Source organism: Panthera pardus, unplaced genomic scaffold (genome assembly GCF_024362965.1).
Source record: "Panthera pardus isolate Hobbes unplaced genomic scaffold, ASM2436296v1 HiC_scaffold_24, whole genome shotgun sequence".
Taxonomy (NCBI): Eukaryota; Metazoa; Chordata; class Mammalia; order Carnivora; family Felidae; genus Panthera; species Panthera pardus.
In genome coordinates, this window is record NW_026526810.1 from 100,512,858 (window position 1) to 100,529,696 (window position 16,839).

Sequence of the window (16,839 nt, forward strand, 5' to 3'; positions counted from 1 at the left end):
AGATTCCCTGTATTAAAGTAAATACTCAAGCCTCAGACTGTATAGCCTTTTTGTGTAGTAATGTAGTATTTTTTTATGCCTGAATTGTTTTTCATGTGCTGTATATTGCAGGTCTGGGTTTTGTTTTGTTTTTCTTCTAAAGATAAATTTGGACAGGCTCCTTTTGGTTGCAAGAAATAAAGGCACATTCATATTATCTTAAGTGCTGGAGGCTTATTTTAAAATATAGAGGATAAAATGAGAGGCAACCATCTCAGAGGCAAAGCTTCTTGGACACCTGGAAAAACAGCTCTTTGTCACGTAGTGAACACAGCAGCTCACATGGCTGGGTTGTGTCCACATCTTTGAAATGGGTGCTGTGTAGTCCCAGTATGCATACTCTTATTCATGTGTTTTCCAGCTTCTCTCTGTACATTTCTGTGTCTGCTACTCCTACTGCTCCCTAAAGAGGATCTGAGTAAACCCAAAGAGAGCTTCCTGATAGGGCAGAGATTATTCTGCTGGGCTATTCTGGCCTCCATTATGTCTACCCTCCATGGCAGAGATCTCTGGTACAATCAGTTGTGGCCAGTGTAACAGGGTCACAAGGCACAGGGCACAGCAAATTATGTGGAAAGACCCAACTCTGGCAGCTTTCTTTAGAAGAGGTGAGCCCACAGGCCTTTTGAATCTCAAGAATTTCTCAGTCCATTCATGGTTTAAAATGATTGGGGCGCCTGGGTGGCCCAGTCGGTTGAGCGTCTGACTTCAGCTCAGGTCATGATCTCTTGGTCTGTGAGTTCGAGCCCCACGTCGGGCTCTGTGCTGACAGCTCGGAGCCTGGAGCCTGCTTCAGATTCTGTGTCTCCCTCTCTCTCTCTCTCTCTCTGCCCCTCCCCTGCTCATGCTCTGTCTCTGTCAAAAATAAACATTAAAAAATTTTATTAAAAAATAATAAAATAATGATGTTATAAATTATCGATATTGCAACTAAGTGAAGTAATCAAGTGGTGGCAAAAATGTTCACTTGACAACAGGAGCATTGCACAGTGGTTAGGAGAAATTGGTCAGGGGCTAGAGTGGGTTTGCCCTGAGGTTACAGTGTGTACCTGTGACTTCACAAAATCTACCTGTAGATTCACTCAGTATAATTCCATTTAGACCTCCTTCTCTCCATTGTGATATTGTTACATATTTTACTTCTGTATGTTCTAAACCTCATTATACATTTTAATTCTTGCTGTAAACACAAAAAAATGAGAAGAAATTGTAGACATTTACCCACATCTGAACCTTTTCCAGCGCTCCTCTTTCCTTCATGCAAATCTAGACTTGCATTTGGAATAATTTTCCTTCAGTCTGAAGAACTTCTTTTAATATGAATTTCTTGTAGTTCAGCTGCATTGGAAACACATTCTATCAGCTTTTGTTGGTCTGAAATGTCTTTATTTCACCTTCATTTCTAAAAGGTATTTTTGCTGGTATTTGAATTCTAGGTTAACAGCTTTCTCCTTTGGCGCTTTAAAGATTGGTCCATTGCCTTCAGCCTTCTTCCTTGTGTCTGACGTGAGGTTAGTTTCCATTCCTGCTGTTATTCCCTTGTATATGATGTGCTGTCTTTGTCTGGATGCTTTTATGACTTTGTCTTTGTTTTTGGTTCTCAACAATTTGTTATGACATGCCTGCTGTGGTTTATATTCTCCGTGTCCTACACACCATACCAGGCTCACTCCTCTCTAGGATTCCAAGTACATGTGTGTTGACTGCTTGATAGGGTCCCACAGGTCATCGTGGCTTTTGTCCCCACAATAATTTTTCTCTCTGTGCTTCAGACAGGATGGTTCCTTTTGACTTGTTTCCGAATTGATGAGTCTTTAATTCTAATGTAGTCAATCTGAAGTTAGTCTATCCAATAACTTAAATTTTAGGTGTTGGATTTTTCAATTTTAGGATGTCCCTGGGTTCTTTTCCATGGTTTTCATACTTCCACTGAAATTCTCCATTTCTTTACCCGCTATTTTCATCTTTTACTACAGATTGTTTAATATACTTATCTAGTTATTTTCAAGTCTTTGCTAGTTCCAACATTTGGTTCATCAGTGTATGTGTTTCATTGGCTGATTTTTTTTTTTTTCCTACTAAGGGTCACATTTTCCTGTTTCCTTCCTTGTCTAGTAATTTTTTATTGTATAATGATACATGTCAGAGATTCTGGATTCTATTATTTCCCTCTGAAGAGTGTTTTGTTCTAGGAAGCAGTTAAATGACTGACAGCATCCTGAACTTGTAAGAGGTTTGACTGTAAGCTTTGTTACAGGCGATCTATTTTGGTTTTGTTCTTAGTTTTAGGGAAAATACCTTATTTCTGGTACACGGCTCTTATTTCTAAGGTGTGGCCCTTATGAAGTTTCACCAGAAAGCCTGGAGTGTTTGCCACATCACTATATCCTGGCGAGGCTTGAACTTTGAGCTCTTCAGCAGTTCACCTGCCTTGGAATCATTGGAGTTATTGCCTGCTTTCAGCCTAAGCTGTGAGGGCATTTTACACTCACATTTTGGGGGTGGCCCTCTCTATAATCACTGCCCTGGGGGATTTCCCATCTTGATTTCTAACCACTCTGACAACCCAGGCTTCCTTCCTGATTCCTCAGGTCTGTAGGACTCAGGCAGGAAGACCTGTTCCACTGTACCCCTGTTCACTCAGGGGTGAAGTTATATGAACATGACTCTCTCCTTTCAAGGATTGCATCCCCGGGGGCACCTGGGTGGCTCAGTCCGTTAAGCATCCGACTTTGGCTCAGGTCATGATCTCACAGCTCATGAGTTCGAGCCCCGCACTGGGCTCTGTGCTGACAGCCCAAAACCTGCTTTGGATTCTGTGTCTCTCTCTTTCTCTGCCCCTGCCCCACTCGCTGTCTCTCTCTGTCAAAAATAAACATTAAAAAAAAAAAAAAAAAAAAAGGATTGCATCCCCTATGTTTTTATCACAGAAAAGAATGAGGTGATAGCCTCCATTTCACCCATAAGTTACTAAACCTTCTTCACTAGATTTGTGCCCTGAGTGTCTCCCAGGTTACCAAGGTTCCACTTAGTATTTTTGGAGAGTTATTAACTCATTTAGGTCACCCACATGCGATTGATCGTAATATAGTGTGATACTAACCTAATGGCTTAAAAGAAGTTGGTGCACTTCTGAAAATGTTAAAAATCCCTGATTTTTCAAGGAAGTTAATCTTCCCAAAATTCTAAGTACTACAGAATAATCAAGTTATGTTATTAATTTGCTTTTGGTTGTAGTCTGCAAAGCCTGATCATCAGGCTAATTACAGATTATGCTATAAAGGAAAACTTTTATATACACCAGTCTTCTTTTCTTACAAGTGCTTCAATATGAGACTTTAAAAATCTTATTTTAAGATAAATAACAAAAATTAAAAAAGAGAAAGCCTTCATATAATTACATTATCTACAGGCTGATTTCAAATACCTTGTCACCATAGTACCTAATTAATTGGGCTGTTAGCTTAAGTTAACTATTTTTAGAGAAGTCAACCCCCAAAGATTTGTTGAACATCTTATAGTGTATGTGATTTAAATGAAATGAATTTTGCTCAAGTCTCACAAATTGTTAACTCTTCTGCCTTTGTTACATGTTTTAAGTTGTTGATTTATCTCTTAGTTTCTTGTAGCATAATTGGTATACTGCCTTTCTTGCTAATTCTACACATCATTTTATTATACACTTGGTTAACTGAACATATTCTCTCTGTAAACTTCAACTAGTTGCCTATAAAATTTTCCCAGTAGATAATTTCCCCAACTTTAGCATTGCATTTAAAAATGAAATATCCTATCCTTTATTTAGAGACCATATGTCTGGAAAGTCATTCTGTCTATATTTAAAGATGAATCAACCAATAAAAAAATATAGCTTATCATCTTTAGTGTTCCCACTGACACCTAACACAGTACCAAATTACTAGCAAAATTGTCTATATACTGTATATGTTGTACCAGTAAATAACTCTATTAGTCTTCTTTCTGAAAATCCCTTATATTTACAAATATAATTAATTCACAAAACTACACTCTACAGAAATAGGATCATATCTCTTTATAATGTTTCTGTATCTCCATAACTGGTACTTACTGCTTCAGAGAAGAAAACGAAAAATGTACAATGTCTCCTTCGGGCTGTGTGGTCAGAAATTTCTTTGTCCTGGGGCATCGGGGTGGCTCAGTCAGTTAAGCACCTGACTTCAACTCAGGTCATGATCTCACAGTTCATGAGTTCAAGCACCGCGTCGGGCTCTGTGCTGACAGCTCCGAGCTTGGGGCCTGCTTCAGAATCTGTGTCTCCCTCTCTCTCGCCTTTCCCTGGCTCACACTCTCTGTCTCTCTCTTTCTCAAAAATAAACATAAAAAAAAAAAAAAAAAGAAATTTCTTTGTCCTCTGGTAGATTTACATACTTTACCTGATACCGATTTTTGATAAAATAATGTGTAAAGCCTGGGTGACTGGGCAGGGTGAAATAAAACAAGGTAGGCATGGGCTTCCAGGTAGGCCTCCTTAGGCTAGAATTTGTGGCACCAAATTGTTTCTGCTCTCACTCATGGTGGTTTTTATCCTCATTGTTTTTGGAACTTATATTTTCTCAAATCTAACATGTGGGAATCCTGTGTGCCTAATTTGAAATGCTTTCCTTTACAGAGGACTTATGTTTATGCCTGCTGTGAGCCAGGAGTACTCCAGTTCTGATAATTCTAATGTCTTTGGAGTCTCAGGGTAAGCTCCAAGTTTGGTCTCTTGATGCAGGAGTTATCAGGCCAACTCTGCTTCGCTGGTCACTATTCCATTTGCTTGCAACATACTGTCTCCTGGTCTGGTTTCAACTCATTGTTTTCTTTTTCCCCTTGGAGATTTTCCTTACTTTCTAGTGAGTACAGGAATGCATTAAAAATTATTTTTATAGTAATTTATCCAGGAAGAGTGACAGTGCCCTTTGAAAGTATCTGATTTGTCATACTGCCACAAGTAGAAGTCCCAGGAGGTATTATTCATCATCATTTTACAGAAGAGAAAACATAGGCACAATGATGGTAAGTAATCAGTATCTTGCCCAGTATCACAGAGCTGGTGAGTGATCAAGACATTGGACCCCTGTGGTCTATCTCCAGAGCCTATACTTTCTTTTTTTAATGTTTACTTATTTTTGAGAGAGAAAGTAAGTGTGTGAGTGAGGAAGGGGCAGAGAGAGAGGAAAACAGAGGATCTGAAGCAGGAAGCGGGCTCTGGGCTGAAAATGGAGAGCCCGATGTGGGGCTTAAACTCACAAGCCCGAACTCACAAATTGTGAGATCATGACCTGAGCCGTAGTCCGATCCTTAGCCGACTAAGCCACCCAGATGCCCCCAGAGCCTACACTTTTAACCACCACACAGGTGAGTCTGAATCTCAGGGGAGATTGTACAAAATATTGCAAAGAATTGGTTGTTGAGAGGAGAGAGGATACCAAGGGAGTGTGTAGGATGGGACAGTGAACTGAGGGTAGAGCACCAAATATAAGGGCAATCTGAGGGGGAAGAGGAACCCTGGAGAAGAGTATTGATAATGACATGAAATGTAGGTGGAAATTTAGGAAAATGAAATGTCACAGAAGCCAAGGGAGTAGAATTTTAAGGATGAGGTGGTAAGTTGTGTCATTATACACAGCAGTATGATACAATATTGAAAATTATCCTTTAAGTTTGGCAATTAGGTCACTGCCATAACTGAGGGTGCTAAAGATGGAATATTGTATTCCCCCCAAATTCTTATGTTGAAACCTAATCTCCAATGTGATGGTTGTAGGAGGTGGGGCCTTGGCAGGCCATTAGGTCAGGAAGGTGGTTAGTGCCCTTACAGGAGAGACCTCAGAGAGCTCCCTTGCCCCCTCTACCATATGAGGACATAGAAGATGGACCTTCATGAACTGGGAAGAGGCCTTTCTCCAGACACCCAATCTGCTGGTGCCTTCATCTTTACCCAGCCTCCAGAACCATGAGAAATAAATGTTCAAACAACCCAGTTAATGGTACATTGGTTATAGCAGCCCAAAGAGATCAAGACAAGGGGCTAATCTTAGTAGTGGATTGAGGATTAAATTGGAAGTGATGCATTGTGGATGGGAAGTGTGGATTGTTCTTTCAGTAGCCTGCATGAGAATGAAGAGAAACTGGTTCAGTGCGAAGGAAGCTCAGGATCAAAAGCTCAATGTGTTTACGGGTTTAGAAAATAGAACTAAGGAGAATGATAGGAGAAATGATTTCTTAAAACTATAAATTGTATTCTAGCTTGAAATATGTTAATATTGTGAATCAGTGTTTTAAATCTTACTTACATTTCCCCTTTTAGTCATCCAGCTCTATTCTCTTGTGTCAAATAGAAAAATATTAACTACTCAGAGGTCAAGTGGATGTTTTATTTCCTGACAGCCATAAAACTCTCCTTGTCCAAGAGTTACTCTAATAAAACACAGCTTTGAAAAATCATGTCCTATTCTTCTAGCTAAAAACAAGTAAGTACTTTGACAAAGTGACAAAGAATTAAAGTTACTTAGCCTGGAGAGAAGAAAGAAACTGTATGGCCCTATGACTCTTGGAGCTTTTTCTTATTATATGTGGAATTAATTACTGAGAATTGTGACCAGTTCTCTATCTTTATGAAGGATTAAAAAGTGGACTTTAATGGGCACCTGGGTGGCTCACTCGGTTGAGTGCCTGATTTTGGCTTAGGTCACGATCTCATAGTTCGTGAGTTTGACCCCCACGTCGGGCTCTGTGCTGACAGCTCAGAGCCTGAAGCCTGCTTCGGATTCTGTGTATTCCTCTCTCTCTGCCCCTTCCCCGCTCATGCTCTGTCTCTCTCTCTCAAAAATGAATAAACATTAAAAAAATTACAAAAAAAATTAAAATAAATGGACTTTAATTTTTCAGTGGGTATCTTGGGGCACCTGGCTGGCTCAGTCAGTCAAGCGTGCAACTCTTGGTCTCCAGGTGGTGAGCTTGAGCCCCACGTTGGATGTGGAGCCTACTTAAAATAAATAAATGGAAGTCTTTAGCTAGATCTGAGTAAGAGCCACTTACTGAAAAAGGTTTGTTAACACTGAGTTTGTTTCCTAGTGGCTAAATTCTCAGCATTTATAACTTACCAGTACTTTCACTCTCTGTTGTTAGATGGAGTAGACCAGAGCAGAAACTCCCAGGTCTGGCATTCTAGGTCTCCGGGTAGCTGTATCACCCTGTAACTAGCTGCTGTTCCTTGGGTCAGAGGTTTGCTAATTTTAGGCTGTATTGGAAACACTAGGGGAGCTCATTTAATTTGCAGCTCCTAGGGTCCCATTGCTACAGCTTCTGCTCCAGTGAGTGCTGGTTAGGGTCTGAGAATTGGCATTTTTAACAAGTTCTCCATGGGATTCTGGACCAGGTGGTCTGAGGCCCAGAGCTGGTGAAAGCTGACCTAGGCTTGCCTTTGGCAAAAACAGAGAACACCCATTAGGATGCATTTCTTGGACCCTGCCCTCACCTTCATCCAAGCACACTGGACACCAGGGTGAATATGTGTTGCTTGAGATCTTTAATATTCTATAACTGTGTATTGCTTCCTGAAATGAAGTGATTAGACACTTGTGAACTTTTTTCCTGAATGACTGTTAAAATGTATTAAAAAAAAAATTAATGCTGTGTTCACACAGAGTCTTGAACAGCAAAACCTTCTGACCTATTTGTCTATCTGGTCTCCAGACTGTCTCTTACTTTTTTTCAGACTGGTTATTTTCCCCTAAGCTCTTCTGAATTCCTACTTTACAGATCCTTAAATATTAACCTGACATCATGTATGGATTAGCTAAGAGACAGCCTGCTGTGAGATATACACCCTAATGCTGTGGTTTTTGGTTTTAAGCCAGTGAGTCTCTCCAGTGTTTGCTGGAACTTTAATCACTGACCCACAGGCCAGAACCCAGGCCTTGCCCTCTTCCCAGACCAGACTTCCACCTGACTAGCCCTGTTGTACTTCTGCCCATTTCCTGTGTGACTTGTAAGAGTTGAATCAGAAGACAATGCTATTTATTACCCAATGGCTACTTTTTAAAAGGCTTCATTTGTTTATTAGCATAATGCACGTCATATCGAATGTTCTGAAGTATTGGGAGTTCAGAGGCTTAGGACAGATACGGACACTGAATAAAAATCAAAGGCAAGTTTTACAGAACACAAAAAGTTCCTCTCTTGTCATATAAAATACCCATTAGCTCACAGGCTACACGCACAAATCATAGAATAATTTTTCTGTTTTCACCCACTCTAACAAAGAAACAAAGCAGTAGCTATCTCAACCCCAAAGAGTCTCCACAGTGACGCAGACCCACTCGGCATGGTGGCTACAGCCCCTCACCTTTCTCTGTTCTGAGGTCTTGTTTATAGCCAGAGTTAATAAAGTCAACAGGATGTGGTCATAGGCCAAGGGTCAGAGAGACTATATGGTCATTTCCACTCAGTGTGTGTAAGAGGTATTTATCCTTTCTTATTTTGGAAATGAACTTAAGCAATGTGGATGGTGATATGTGACTCACAGTTACGGCAAATAATAAGTTAGAAGAGCCCAGCAATAATCACAGATTACCTGAGCTGAAACCCTTTGTAAGCAGTTGCCGGGTCCTGTCCTTTCTCCGTCCCGACCCCCTTTATGTAGGTGCAGTCCAAAGTGCTGGTGTTTTCACAGACCACCGGAGCTTCTTCTCACCTGCCCTCCTCTGTGTCTCCCAGTCCTGAGCTCCTCCATATTCTCCTAGTCCCACCTGACTCCCTCTGTAGCTCCTCTTTTCCCTCCAACTCCTCTGAGCCCCGGGGCTGGTTATTTCAGGGACACAGTGACCCAGAATTCCTCCCCTTTTATGGCCTTCAAGTCCTGTCCTCTTCCATTGTCCGCCCTTGTGCAGCCATGGTGGAGAAAGCTTACATGTGGCCGCCTTCCCTCCTGTGCTCCTGAGGTCCAATTCCAGGAGGGCCCTCCCTACCGGCTGGAAGGCCTCTTCTGCTCATCCCTTGGATTCCCTCTCACCTTTCCAACAGAAGCATCTTACCACCTTTCCACTCAAAGTCCTCCACCCCCTCCTGCTTCGTTCTTTCTTGGTAACAAAGCACACGTCCTCACGTGATGGAGAACTTGGGGACCATACAGCACCCCTGAACTCCCTCAGCCCCCCTCTTCCAACCCCAGATCCCTTTGTCATCACTTTCTTTTTGCAAACTACGTTTCTGAGACTGCAAATGTGTCTTTCTAAGGTAGAAGTCTCCGCCTATACTGGCAATGACAGCACTCTTTCAAACAGAGGTCCTGCCTCTATATTTTAGATCCTTCCTCCTTGAGCACTCCTTCTTTATCCCCCTTGACACTGTACTAGTATCCTGGCTTATTATTGACTTGTGTGGTTTTTTCCATTCCTGTTATGTAATTTCACTTACAATGTGGGTCTCCCTGTGTCTAACTAGAGTTGGGCATCTTAGGTTGTATAGAAAACCAAAGAAGGCAGAATCTTGGCTTTTGAATTTCAGAGGTTAAGGTCCATGAACAAGACACACAGATTTGCAAGAATAAAGGATGTTTTAACAGTTTTCAGCCCCTTAGGAGATGGATTTCCTCAGCCTTGGAGAGAGGAAGTGTCATAAAAGAGAGCAAGGAACTGAGATCCTACTGCGGTGTGAGAAGACAACAGCAGACACTGATGGGGTGCCCAACCTTACTTCCCTACCCATTCTCCTTTGCTGACAGAACCCACCTCATGTCATAGAAGCTAAAGATAAGACACTCACTTTCCCAGCCTCCCAGTGCAGCTAGAATGGAAGGAGGAGGCTTCTAAAGGCTTTTTACAAAGATTGTCTCCCCTGATTAAAAGAGATGAGAAGGAATGCCCCATCCCCCAACTTCTGGAATGCCATGTGAGAACGTGAGGTTTTGTACTGTGGTTGTATTCTTGTCGTGAGGGGACCTGCTGCTGACAGATGAGGATGGCAAGGTAGGAAGAGGGAAGGAGTCTGAGTTTTCACTGACATTGTTGAGATGCTTTGGATTCCTTGTTCTAGGAGATAAGGTGTTTCTAGGCTTAATCCACCCTCTGCAGTTAGTGTAGTTGCAAACATCCTACAACCATTCCCTCTGCTCAGCTTCTAAGAGAAAAATTCCATTGCTGAGAACCCAGGGGGATGAAAGAACTTACAGATAGGTTGGGGATCTACGGGGACATTGGCCTCATATCATATTAAATGTCTTCTTTGCTGACAAACCATGCAGAGTTCTCCTTCACCACCACAGCAAGGGGATGGTAAGAAAGGCGAGGTTGTGTGGCCCATTCAAAAAGGCCCAAGACTCCTTCATAGATTTCCCCGTCACCCCAGAATGGCATGGGCAAAACAGACTTCCCCACAATAGCAATGGAAATTTCAAGGGGAGGAGTCAGCCTTGGTGAGGGTCTGGGTGTGGATGAGAAGACAGAGCAGTGAATGTACACTCAGGAACTGGCACCTGGAGGCCGTCCCCAGCTGGGGAGGTCTGATGGGCTCGGCAGTCCAGACAGAAGATGCCCATTACAGTGTGGAGATGGTGCCGAGGGCCAGATACCTCCTAACATCCCCGATGCTGTCCAGCTCTTTCCTCCCATGTGGATGCAACCCCCAGAAAAAGTGGGGGGAAGAAACTTAACTGCCTGAGAAAAACCTGAATCAATGGAGTTTACCCTGAACCAACTAAAAAAATCAAGCTCCCTAACAAGAGGTGGCATGGGGACAGCAGCCAGAAAGTCAACTTAGTTCTAGAAAAGCAAGCATTTTTTTTTTCTTTTACATACTTGAACGTGTGGACTGAAATAATCCATCCTGCTGAAAATCCTCTACCTTAGAAAAGAAAAAACAAAACAAAACCCAGTCTTACCTCAATCCCACCCTCCCCTGAAGCACTCCATACCCATTATTTCCTGCATGGCTAAACTTTGGGGGAGAATTACCTACACCTGGGGTCTCCACTTGTTTGACATCCACTTACTCCTCAACCCCTTCCCATCCCTCATCTGGCTCCAGGCTAATACACCTGCTATCTAACAGGTCAGTCATTCAGAAAACATTTATTGAACTTAGAGTTCTCACTTTTCAAACTCTTTCTGACTTAGAAATATAGGTACAATTAATGAATAAAGAGCCTCACGAATGTTCTATTGACCCTTCAAATGAGTTCAAACCCAATCCATGGTCTTCCCCCTCACACCAGCTTAATCTCCTGATTTGTGAGCTTCAAATAGATTCCAAACTCCAGGGGCATCTTTAAGTCTTTTTTTCTTTTCCTCACCTGACCCATTTCAAGACGTTTTGCTTTGGGGCCTACCCCAAAGGGTTGCTGTGAAAGACCAATGAGCCAGATCTCCATGCTTGTTAACTAGAAGTATGCCTCAGAACTGCCTGTGCTAAACACACAAAACATAAAAACAAACAACAACAACAAAAACTTATGCCCCTGGATCCCACTCCAGATGTACTAGCTCTGGATGTAGAACCTGATCAGATTATCACTGCCTTTCTCATCTGTGTTCTGCAGACTGATCAGAAAGGACTCCACTGTGTTGTTCTCTGCTATTCCCAGCCAGATGAGAGAGGCTTCTGATGGTGTCTTACGTATTCTGTTGTCTTCTCAGCGTCTAGCCCAGGGCTGGGATGATCCCTGTAGGGATCCCTACTGATTGGGTTCAATGTGGATCCCCAAATGCATCAAATAGATCATATTTAGAAGGACGAAGCCATGAGAAGCCTGCCACGTGCTTCAGAACACATGTTTGAGCTGTTTGATTCTTTACATAAAGGGTCTGGGGCTCTCATGTACCACTGTCCCTGACATAGCAGGAGTCCATCAGAAATTGGTTTGTGAACTTCAAGAAGATGTATACAACTCTCACAGACAGCTTCAGCTCAGAGCCCTCCCAAAGCATGCATGAATGGCCTGAGGCCACAAAAGGGCTTGCCTCACTTATTCTGGCTGATCCACTTTCCCAAGCGTCCACTCTTAGTCAGCTGGCTGGGCTGCGGTTTGGCCCGTGGTCACCTGTCAGTCAGTTGCTCATCCAGGCGGCATCCAATCAGTTGGCTATTTATTCATTCATTTCCTCATGCAGGCCTCCAGTCATACAGTCGTCCATCCACCCGCCCAACAGATAGTTACTGAGAGCCTACTATGTGCCAGCCTCTATTTTCACACTGGAGACAAAACAGACGGTAACATAAGGGGCACAGGACCCCCGGAACCTACCAGCAGGTTTCCCAGCAGTCCTCTCGTCTGTCCGGGAGGATTGATGTCCGGCACCTGGCTAAGCGTTGCCCCCCCCACTCCCAACTCTTCATGCTTTGCTCTTTCCAGCTGGGGTTGAGCACTGACTCTTGGGTCCCAAGCCCCGGACAGGAAGCTTGGACAGAGATGAGGTGGAAATTGTGAAGGTGACATGAAAACAAGAACGTAGCAGGGAATATAGCGGGAAAGGCGGCCTGGCGAGGCAGCCTGGCCAGGAGACCCTGGCGTGGGTGGCCAAGAGCGTGTTTCCAGGTTGCTGCCTTCCTTGTCTTTGGGGGAGGGGAGAGGTGAGGAGGTGGGAGGGAGGACAGATGCTGCGAGTCGGGGAGGGGTGGGTCAGCCGCCGGGGCGAGCTCCGCCGCCTCTGACCCGCGGGAATGGGCTCTCGGGGCGCCGGCGGGGCCGGCGGCGGCGGCGGGCGGGGGCGCGGGGCGGCGCGGCGGGGGCGCGCGGCGGGAGGGGCTGTGCGCGGCGCGGTTCCCGAGCGCGCGGGGCCTGGCGAGGAGCGCGCGCCCGGTCGGCTCGGCTCAGGGTACCCCAGCCGCGGGCGGCCGCCCAGCAGCCCCTGGCCGGACCATGGCGACTGGCAGTAAGTGCGCTCGGGCCGCCGAGGCCCCGGGTGGGAGGCCGCGGGGCCCACGGGTGGGAAGTTCTCCTCTTTCCGACGCCTGCCTTTGTGCCAGTCTCGCGGGAGCAGCGGCCCGGGTCCCCCCACCTCAGCCCCGGGCGACCCCCTGCCCCTCTGCCCATCAGCCTCTGCCGCCTGCGGGACTTGAGAGGCGCAGGTGGTTCTGGCAGCCCGCCAGGGAGGGATGTGGCCGAAGGGCGTGCTCTGATATGGAGGGGACACAGCGATGCCGCGGGGCCTGTCATCGAGCCCTTTGGGGGCAGTGCCCCCAGGCCCAGACCCAGCCTGTGGAGATCCCTGCCACTGAGGCGCCGCGGGCTTTTGGCGCTGTCAGTTCAAGGTTCGCCTGGAGTTTGGGTTGGATTTGTGCGCTTGCCTTCTGGGGATCAGGGTGGCTTGACTGGTCGGCTGCCCAGTGGCCCCCCACCTGGGCCATGTTCCCAGCGGGCAGCTGAGGGACGGCCAGAGACCGCATCCGGTCACCACCGACGGTAAGCGAGGTTAGCGCGTGGACGTAGGTTAAAACTACTGAATGGAAGTGTTGGAAGGCGCTGAGCTGGCCTCCTTTGAGCATCTTGGCACCACTGCTTTCTTGGCTCAGTGCTTTTGGAAACAGAATCACGTCTATGAAAGCTGGTTAAGTAAGCTGTATTGGAAACTGGATGCATATTAATAGAGTCTCAAAGGGAGGTCAGAGTGAAACCATCAGTCACACCTGCCCCATACTTACCTTGTAGGAGGTGCTGTCTCCGAAGCCCTTACCACACGGCGCATGTTAGGGAACCCTTCAACCAATGGATGAATGAATGAATGAATGAATGGTGTATTGGTTAGAGAGGAGCTTTGGCAGGCATTTTTGAGGTGTGAGATAGGAAAAAGATGGGAAGATGGAGGTCCACATTTCTGCAATAATTATTATTTTTCTTTTTTTTTTAAGTTTATCTTTTTTGAGAGTGAGTGTGAGTGGGGGAGTGGCAGAGAGAGATGAGAGAGAGGGCCCTACATGGGGGCTCAATCCCACTAGCCGGGAGATCATGACCTGAGCCCCAAGCCAAGAGTCCAGGCTTAAGCTTAATCGACTAGGCCACCTAGGTGCCCCTGTTTCTGTTTTAAACAAATTGTTATCCCAGCCAAGAATACAGCTTTGGTATAGTACAGAGTGTGTAGGTTTTTGTAGCCAAACAGTATTTTAAACTTAGAAAATTTACTAGTAGTGGGGCCATGCAAATATCCTCGGTTTCTTTTTTTAAATATTTATTTATTTTGAGAGGGGAATGGGGGAGAGAGAGAATCCCAGGCTGGCTCCACACTGTCAGCTCAGGGCCCTATGAGGGGCTTGATCTCACAAACTGTGAGATCATGACTTTAGCCAAAATCAAGACTGGGACACTTGACTGACTGAGCCACCCAGGCACCTCTCCGTTTCTTTATCTTTAAAGTCAGGATAAAGGCTAAAATATCTTTTGCATAGTGATGGGCACACAATTGGTCCTCAGTAAAGGGTGGTTGCCTGCCCTCTTTACCATCATTTTATATGGGTGGAGATACCAACATCATTTCCTCCTTTTTTTAAATAAAAATCTAGTCATGTTTTTATAATAAAATCAGCTAATCTGGGCCAAGCTTCCCCTTTTCTCTCCTCATTTATAACTTTTTCTTTCCTTTTTTTTGGTCTAGGGAAAGAAATTATGGATTTAGGCTTTTGTTAACAAAGTAAGACTCAACAAAGAAAAAGATAATTACATTTGGCCTTATTCTTGTGTTTCTTAAGAAAAACAAAGGAGCTTGATGTATCTATAGGCATTTGTGCATCACACAAAAGCAGTATGATAGTGTTCTATTATTCATTTCCTATATTTTGGGCAAAGAAGATACATTTGGTATTCTGGAAAAAAGTTGGCCTTGCTTCTGTCCCAATTTATTTAGATAAATGTTTCTTCTACTTCCTTACATGGTATTTTCAACTCTCCTGAAGAATCAAACTTTATTCCATTGATTTTGTTTATGGAAAAATTATAATATTTAACCAGATTACCTCATGAGCTGATTTTTAGGCACAGTCTGAAATCTGTTTATTCTCAACTGGGATGGAGCTGGAAATCTGAAAAGTTTCCAGGGTGTAGAGGATAATTAGTTTGTCTTTGTTCTTATTCAGAAGTGATGTGAGTGACTTACAGCACGTCTCTGCTGTGGAAACGAAGAGAAGGGAGGTATTCTCAGCCAGTGTCTTGAAAAATTCTCCCTACATCTTGACTACGTTTACAGCTTCAAGTCCCATAGTCCTCTTATAGTTAGCGTGAAAGTGGTCCTGAAACTAGAGTCCAGGGCTCCTCCCAGACAGAGTTCTCAGCCTGTCTGTGTATTAGAATTACCCTAAGAGCTTAAAGAACAAAAACAAAAACAAAAACCCTCTGGTACCTATCTATCATCTATCTTTTAACATTTTTAAAATGTTTATTTATTTATTTTGAGAGGGAGAGAGAGTGTGTGAGTGGGGAAGGGGCAGAAAGAGAGGGAGATAGAGAATCCCAAGTAGGCTCTCCACTGTCAGCACAGAGTCCTACATGTGACTTGATCCTATGAACTGTGAGATCATGACCTGAGCCAAAATCAAGAGTAGGTCACTTAACCGACTGATCCACCCAGGCACCTCTCTTCCTTCCTTCCTTCCTTCCTTCCTTCCTTCCTTCCTTCCTTCCTTCCTTCCTTCCTTTCTTTCTTTCTTTCTTTCTTTCTTTCCTTCTTTCTTTCTATGTAAGTTTCAGACTTAAATGTGTATTTTATTGACCTGGAAGCCTTGTTAAAACAGATTGCTGGGCTCCACTCCTGTTTCCAATATAGTAACTCTGGATTGCTGCTGGAAAGTTGACATTTCTAACAAGTTCCAGTTGATGTTGAGGCTCCTGTGCTTCCTGTCCTTCTCTCTACCTCTGCAGGTGAGAGGCAGGTCTGCATATAGAGTGACAGTCACTTCCTGTCACTGGGCAGTGAGGACATGGCCTCATTAAGATATCAGACCTGGGCACAGTGCTGCCTTAGGGCTATAGCTGATTGCTCTCCTCGTTTTTCTCCCCCCAGGAAATTTCCCCTTGAGAGAAATATTGGTTCTAAAGCCAGGCAAAATCTCAATGCTCTACTCCAGTAATTTCTGGAAGGAATCCAGAAGGACCTTCTTTATGAATGTGGTATGTAAATGGATATAAAAAACAGAGATACTTTAAAAATATTTGCCTGGCAACTTATAACCTTCACAAAAAAAAAAGAATGTAACAAATAGAACGAAAATATCCTTATGTCCAGACAACATGCTAAGGGCCGATTCCCGAGGAGGAATGGAGAATCAGAGGACCTCAGCTTTGTGTTCAGTGAGTTGTCATGAAATGGTACGGAACTTGTGATCTTCAAACTAAATTCCCCTGGGCTATTCATATTTTTATTTGTATAATTCAGGTTATATGATCTTTAAAACATTGAAGAAAGTGGGAAGAATTGTAATAGGAAAAAAGGAGAAGAGACTAGCAGGAAAAAAATGCTGTTAGCATGAACAGCCCAGTTACTATATAAAGTGGTGGTACTTAGGTATTTGAATGATGTTTCTCGATTGCCTCATTAACAAGTGCTCCAGATTATTTTGCGTTTCCAAATCCCAGTGAAGTATTTTTTTCTTTTTTTTCCATTTATGTCATTTGTTTCATTACTGATATTTCTCCTTATGAGTCTTTATTATTGAAGTCATTGCTATCTGTTTATGAGAATAGTTTCTGAGGAACAGCTAGGCATGTTGGGGCATTGTTGGGAATATGTAATTATATTACACCCCAGAAATCTCAGGCAAGTCTCAAGTGGATGGGTCTTTGTGGCTGTT

General features: G+C 43.9%; 1 protein-coding gene and 1 long non-coding RNA gene across 2 annotated transcripts in view; one reads left to right on the plus strand and one right to left on the minus strand.

Annotated features, from left to right (window-relative positions):
* Positions 1–12,742, minus strand: part of LOC109268359 (uncharacterized) — a 30,618-nt gene extending 17,876 nt beyond the window's left edge. The window contains exons 1-2 of the long non-coding RNA XR_008417219.1: positions 12,308–12,742; positions 4,130–4,380 (exon numbers count right to left, since the gene is read on the minus strand). This is a non-coding gene — a long non-coding RNA (uncharacterized LOC109268359). The remainder of the gene's footprint in view (positions 1–4,129; positions 4,381–12,307) is intronic.
* Positions 12,742–16,839, plus strand: part of SYT16 (synaptotagmin 16) — a 247,830-nt gene continuing 243,732 nt past the window's right edge. Inside the window, exon 1 of the mRNA XM_019451604.2 lies at positions 12,742–12,935. Coding sequence (XP_019307149.1) covers positions 12,923–12,935 — 13 coding nt within the window. The 5' untranslated portion in view covers positions 12,742–12,922. The remainder of the gene's footprint in view (positions 12,936–16,839) is intronic.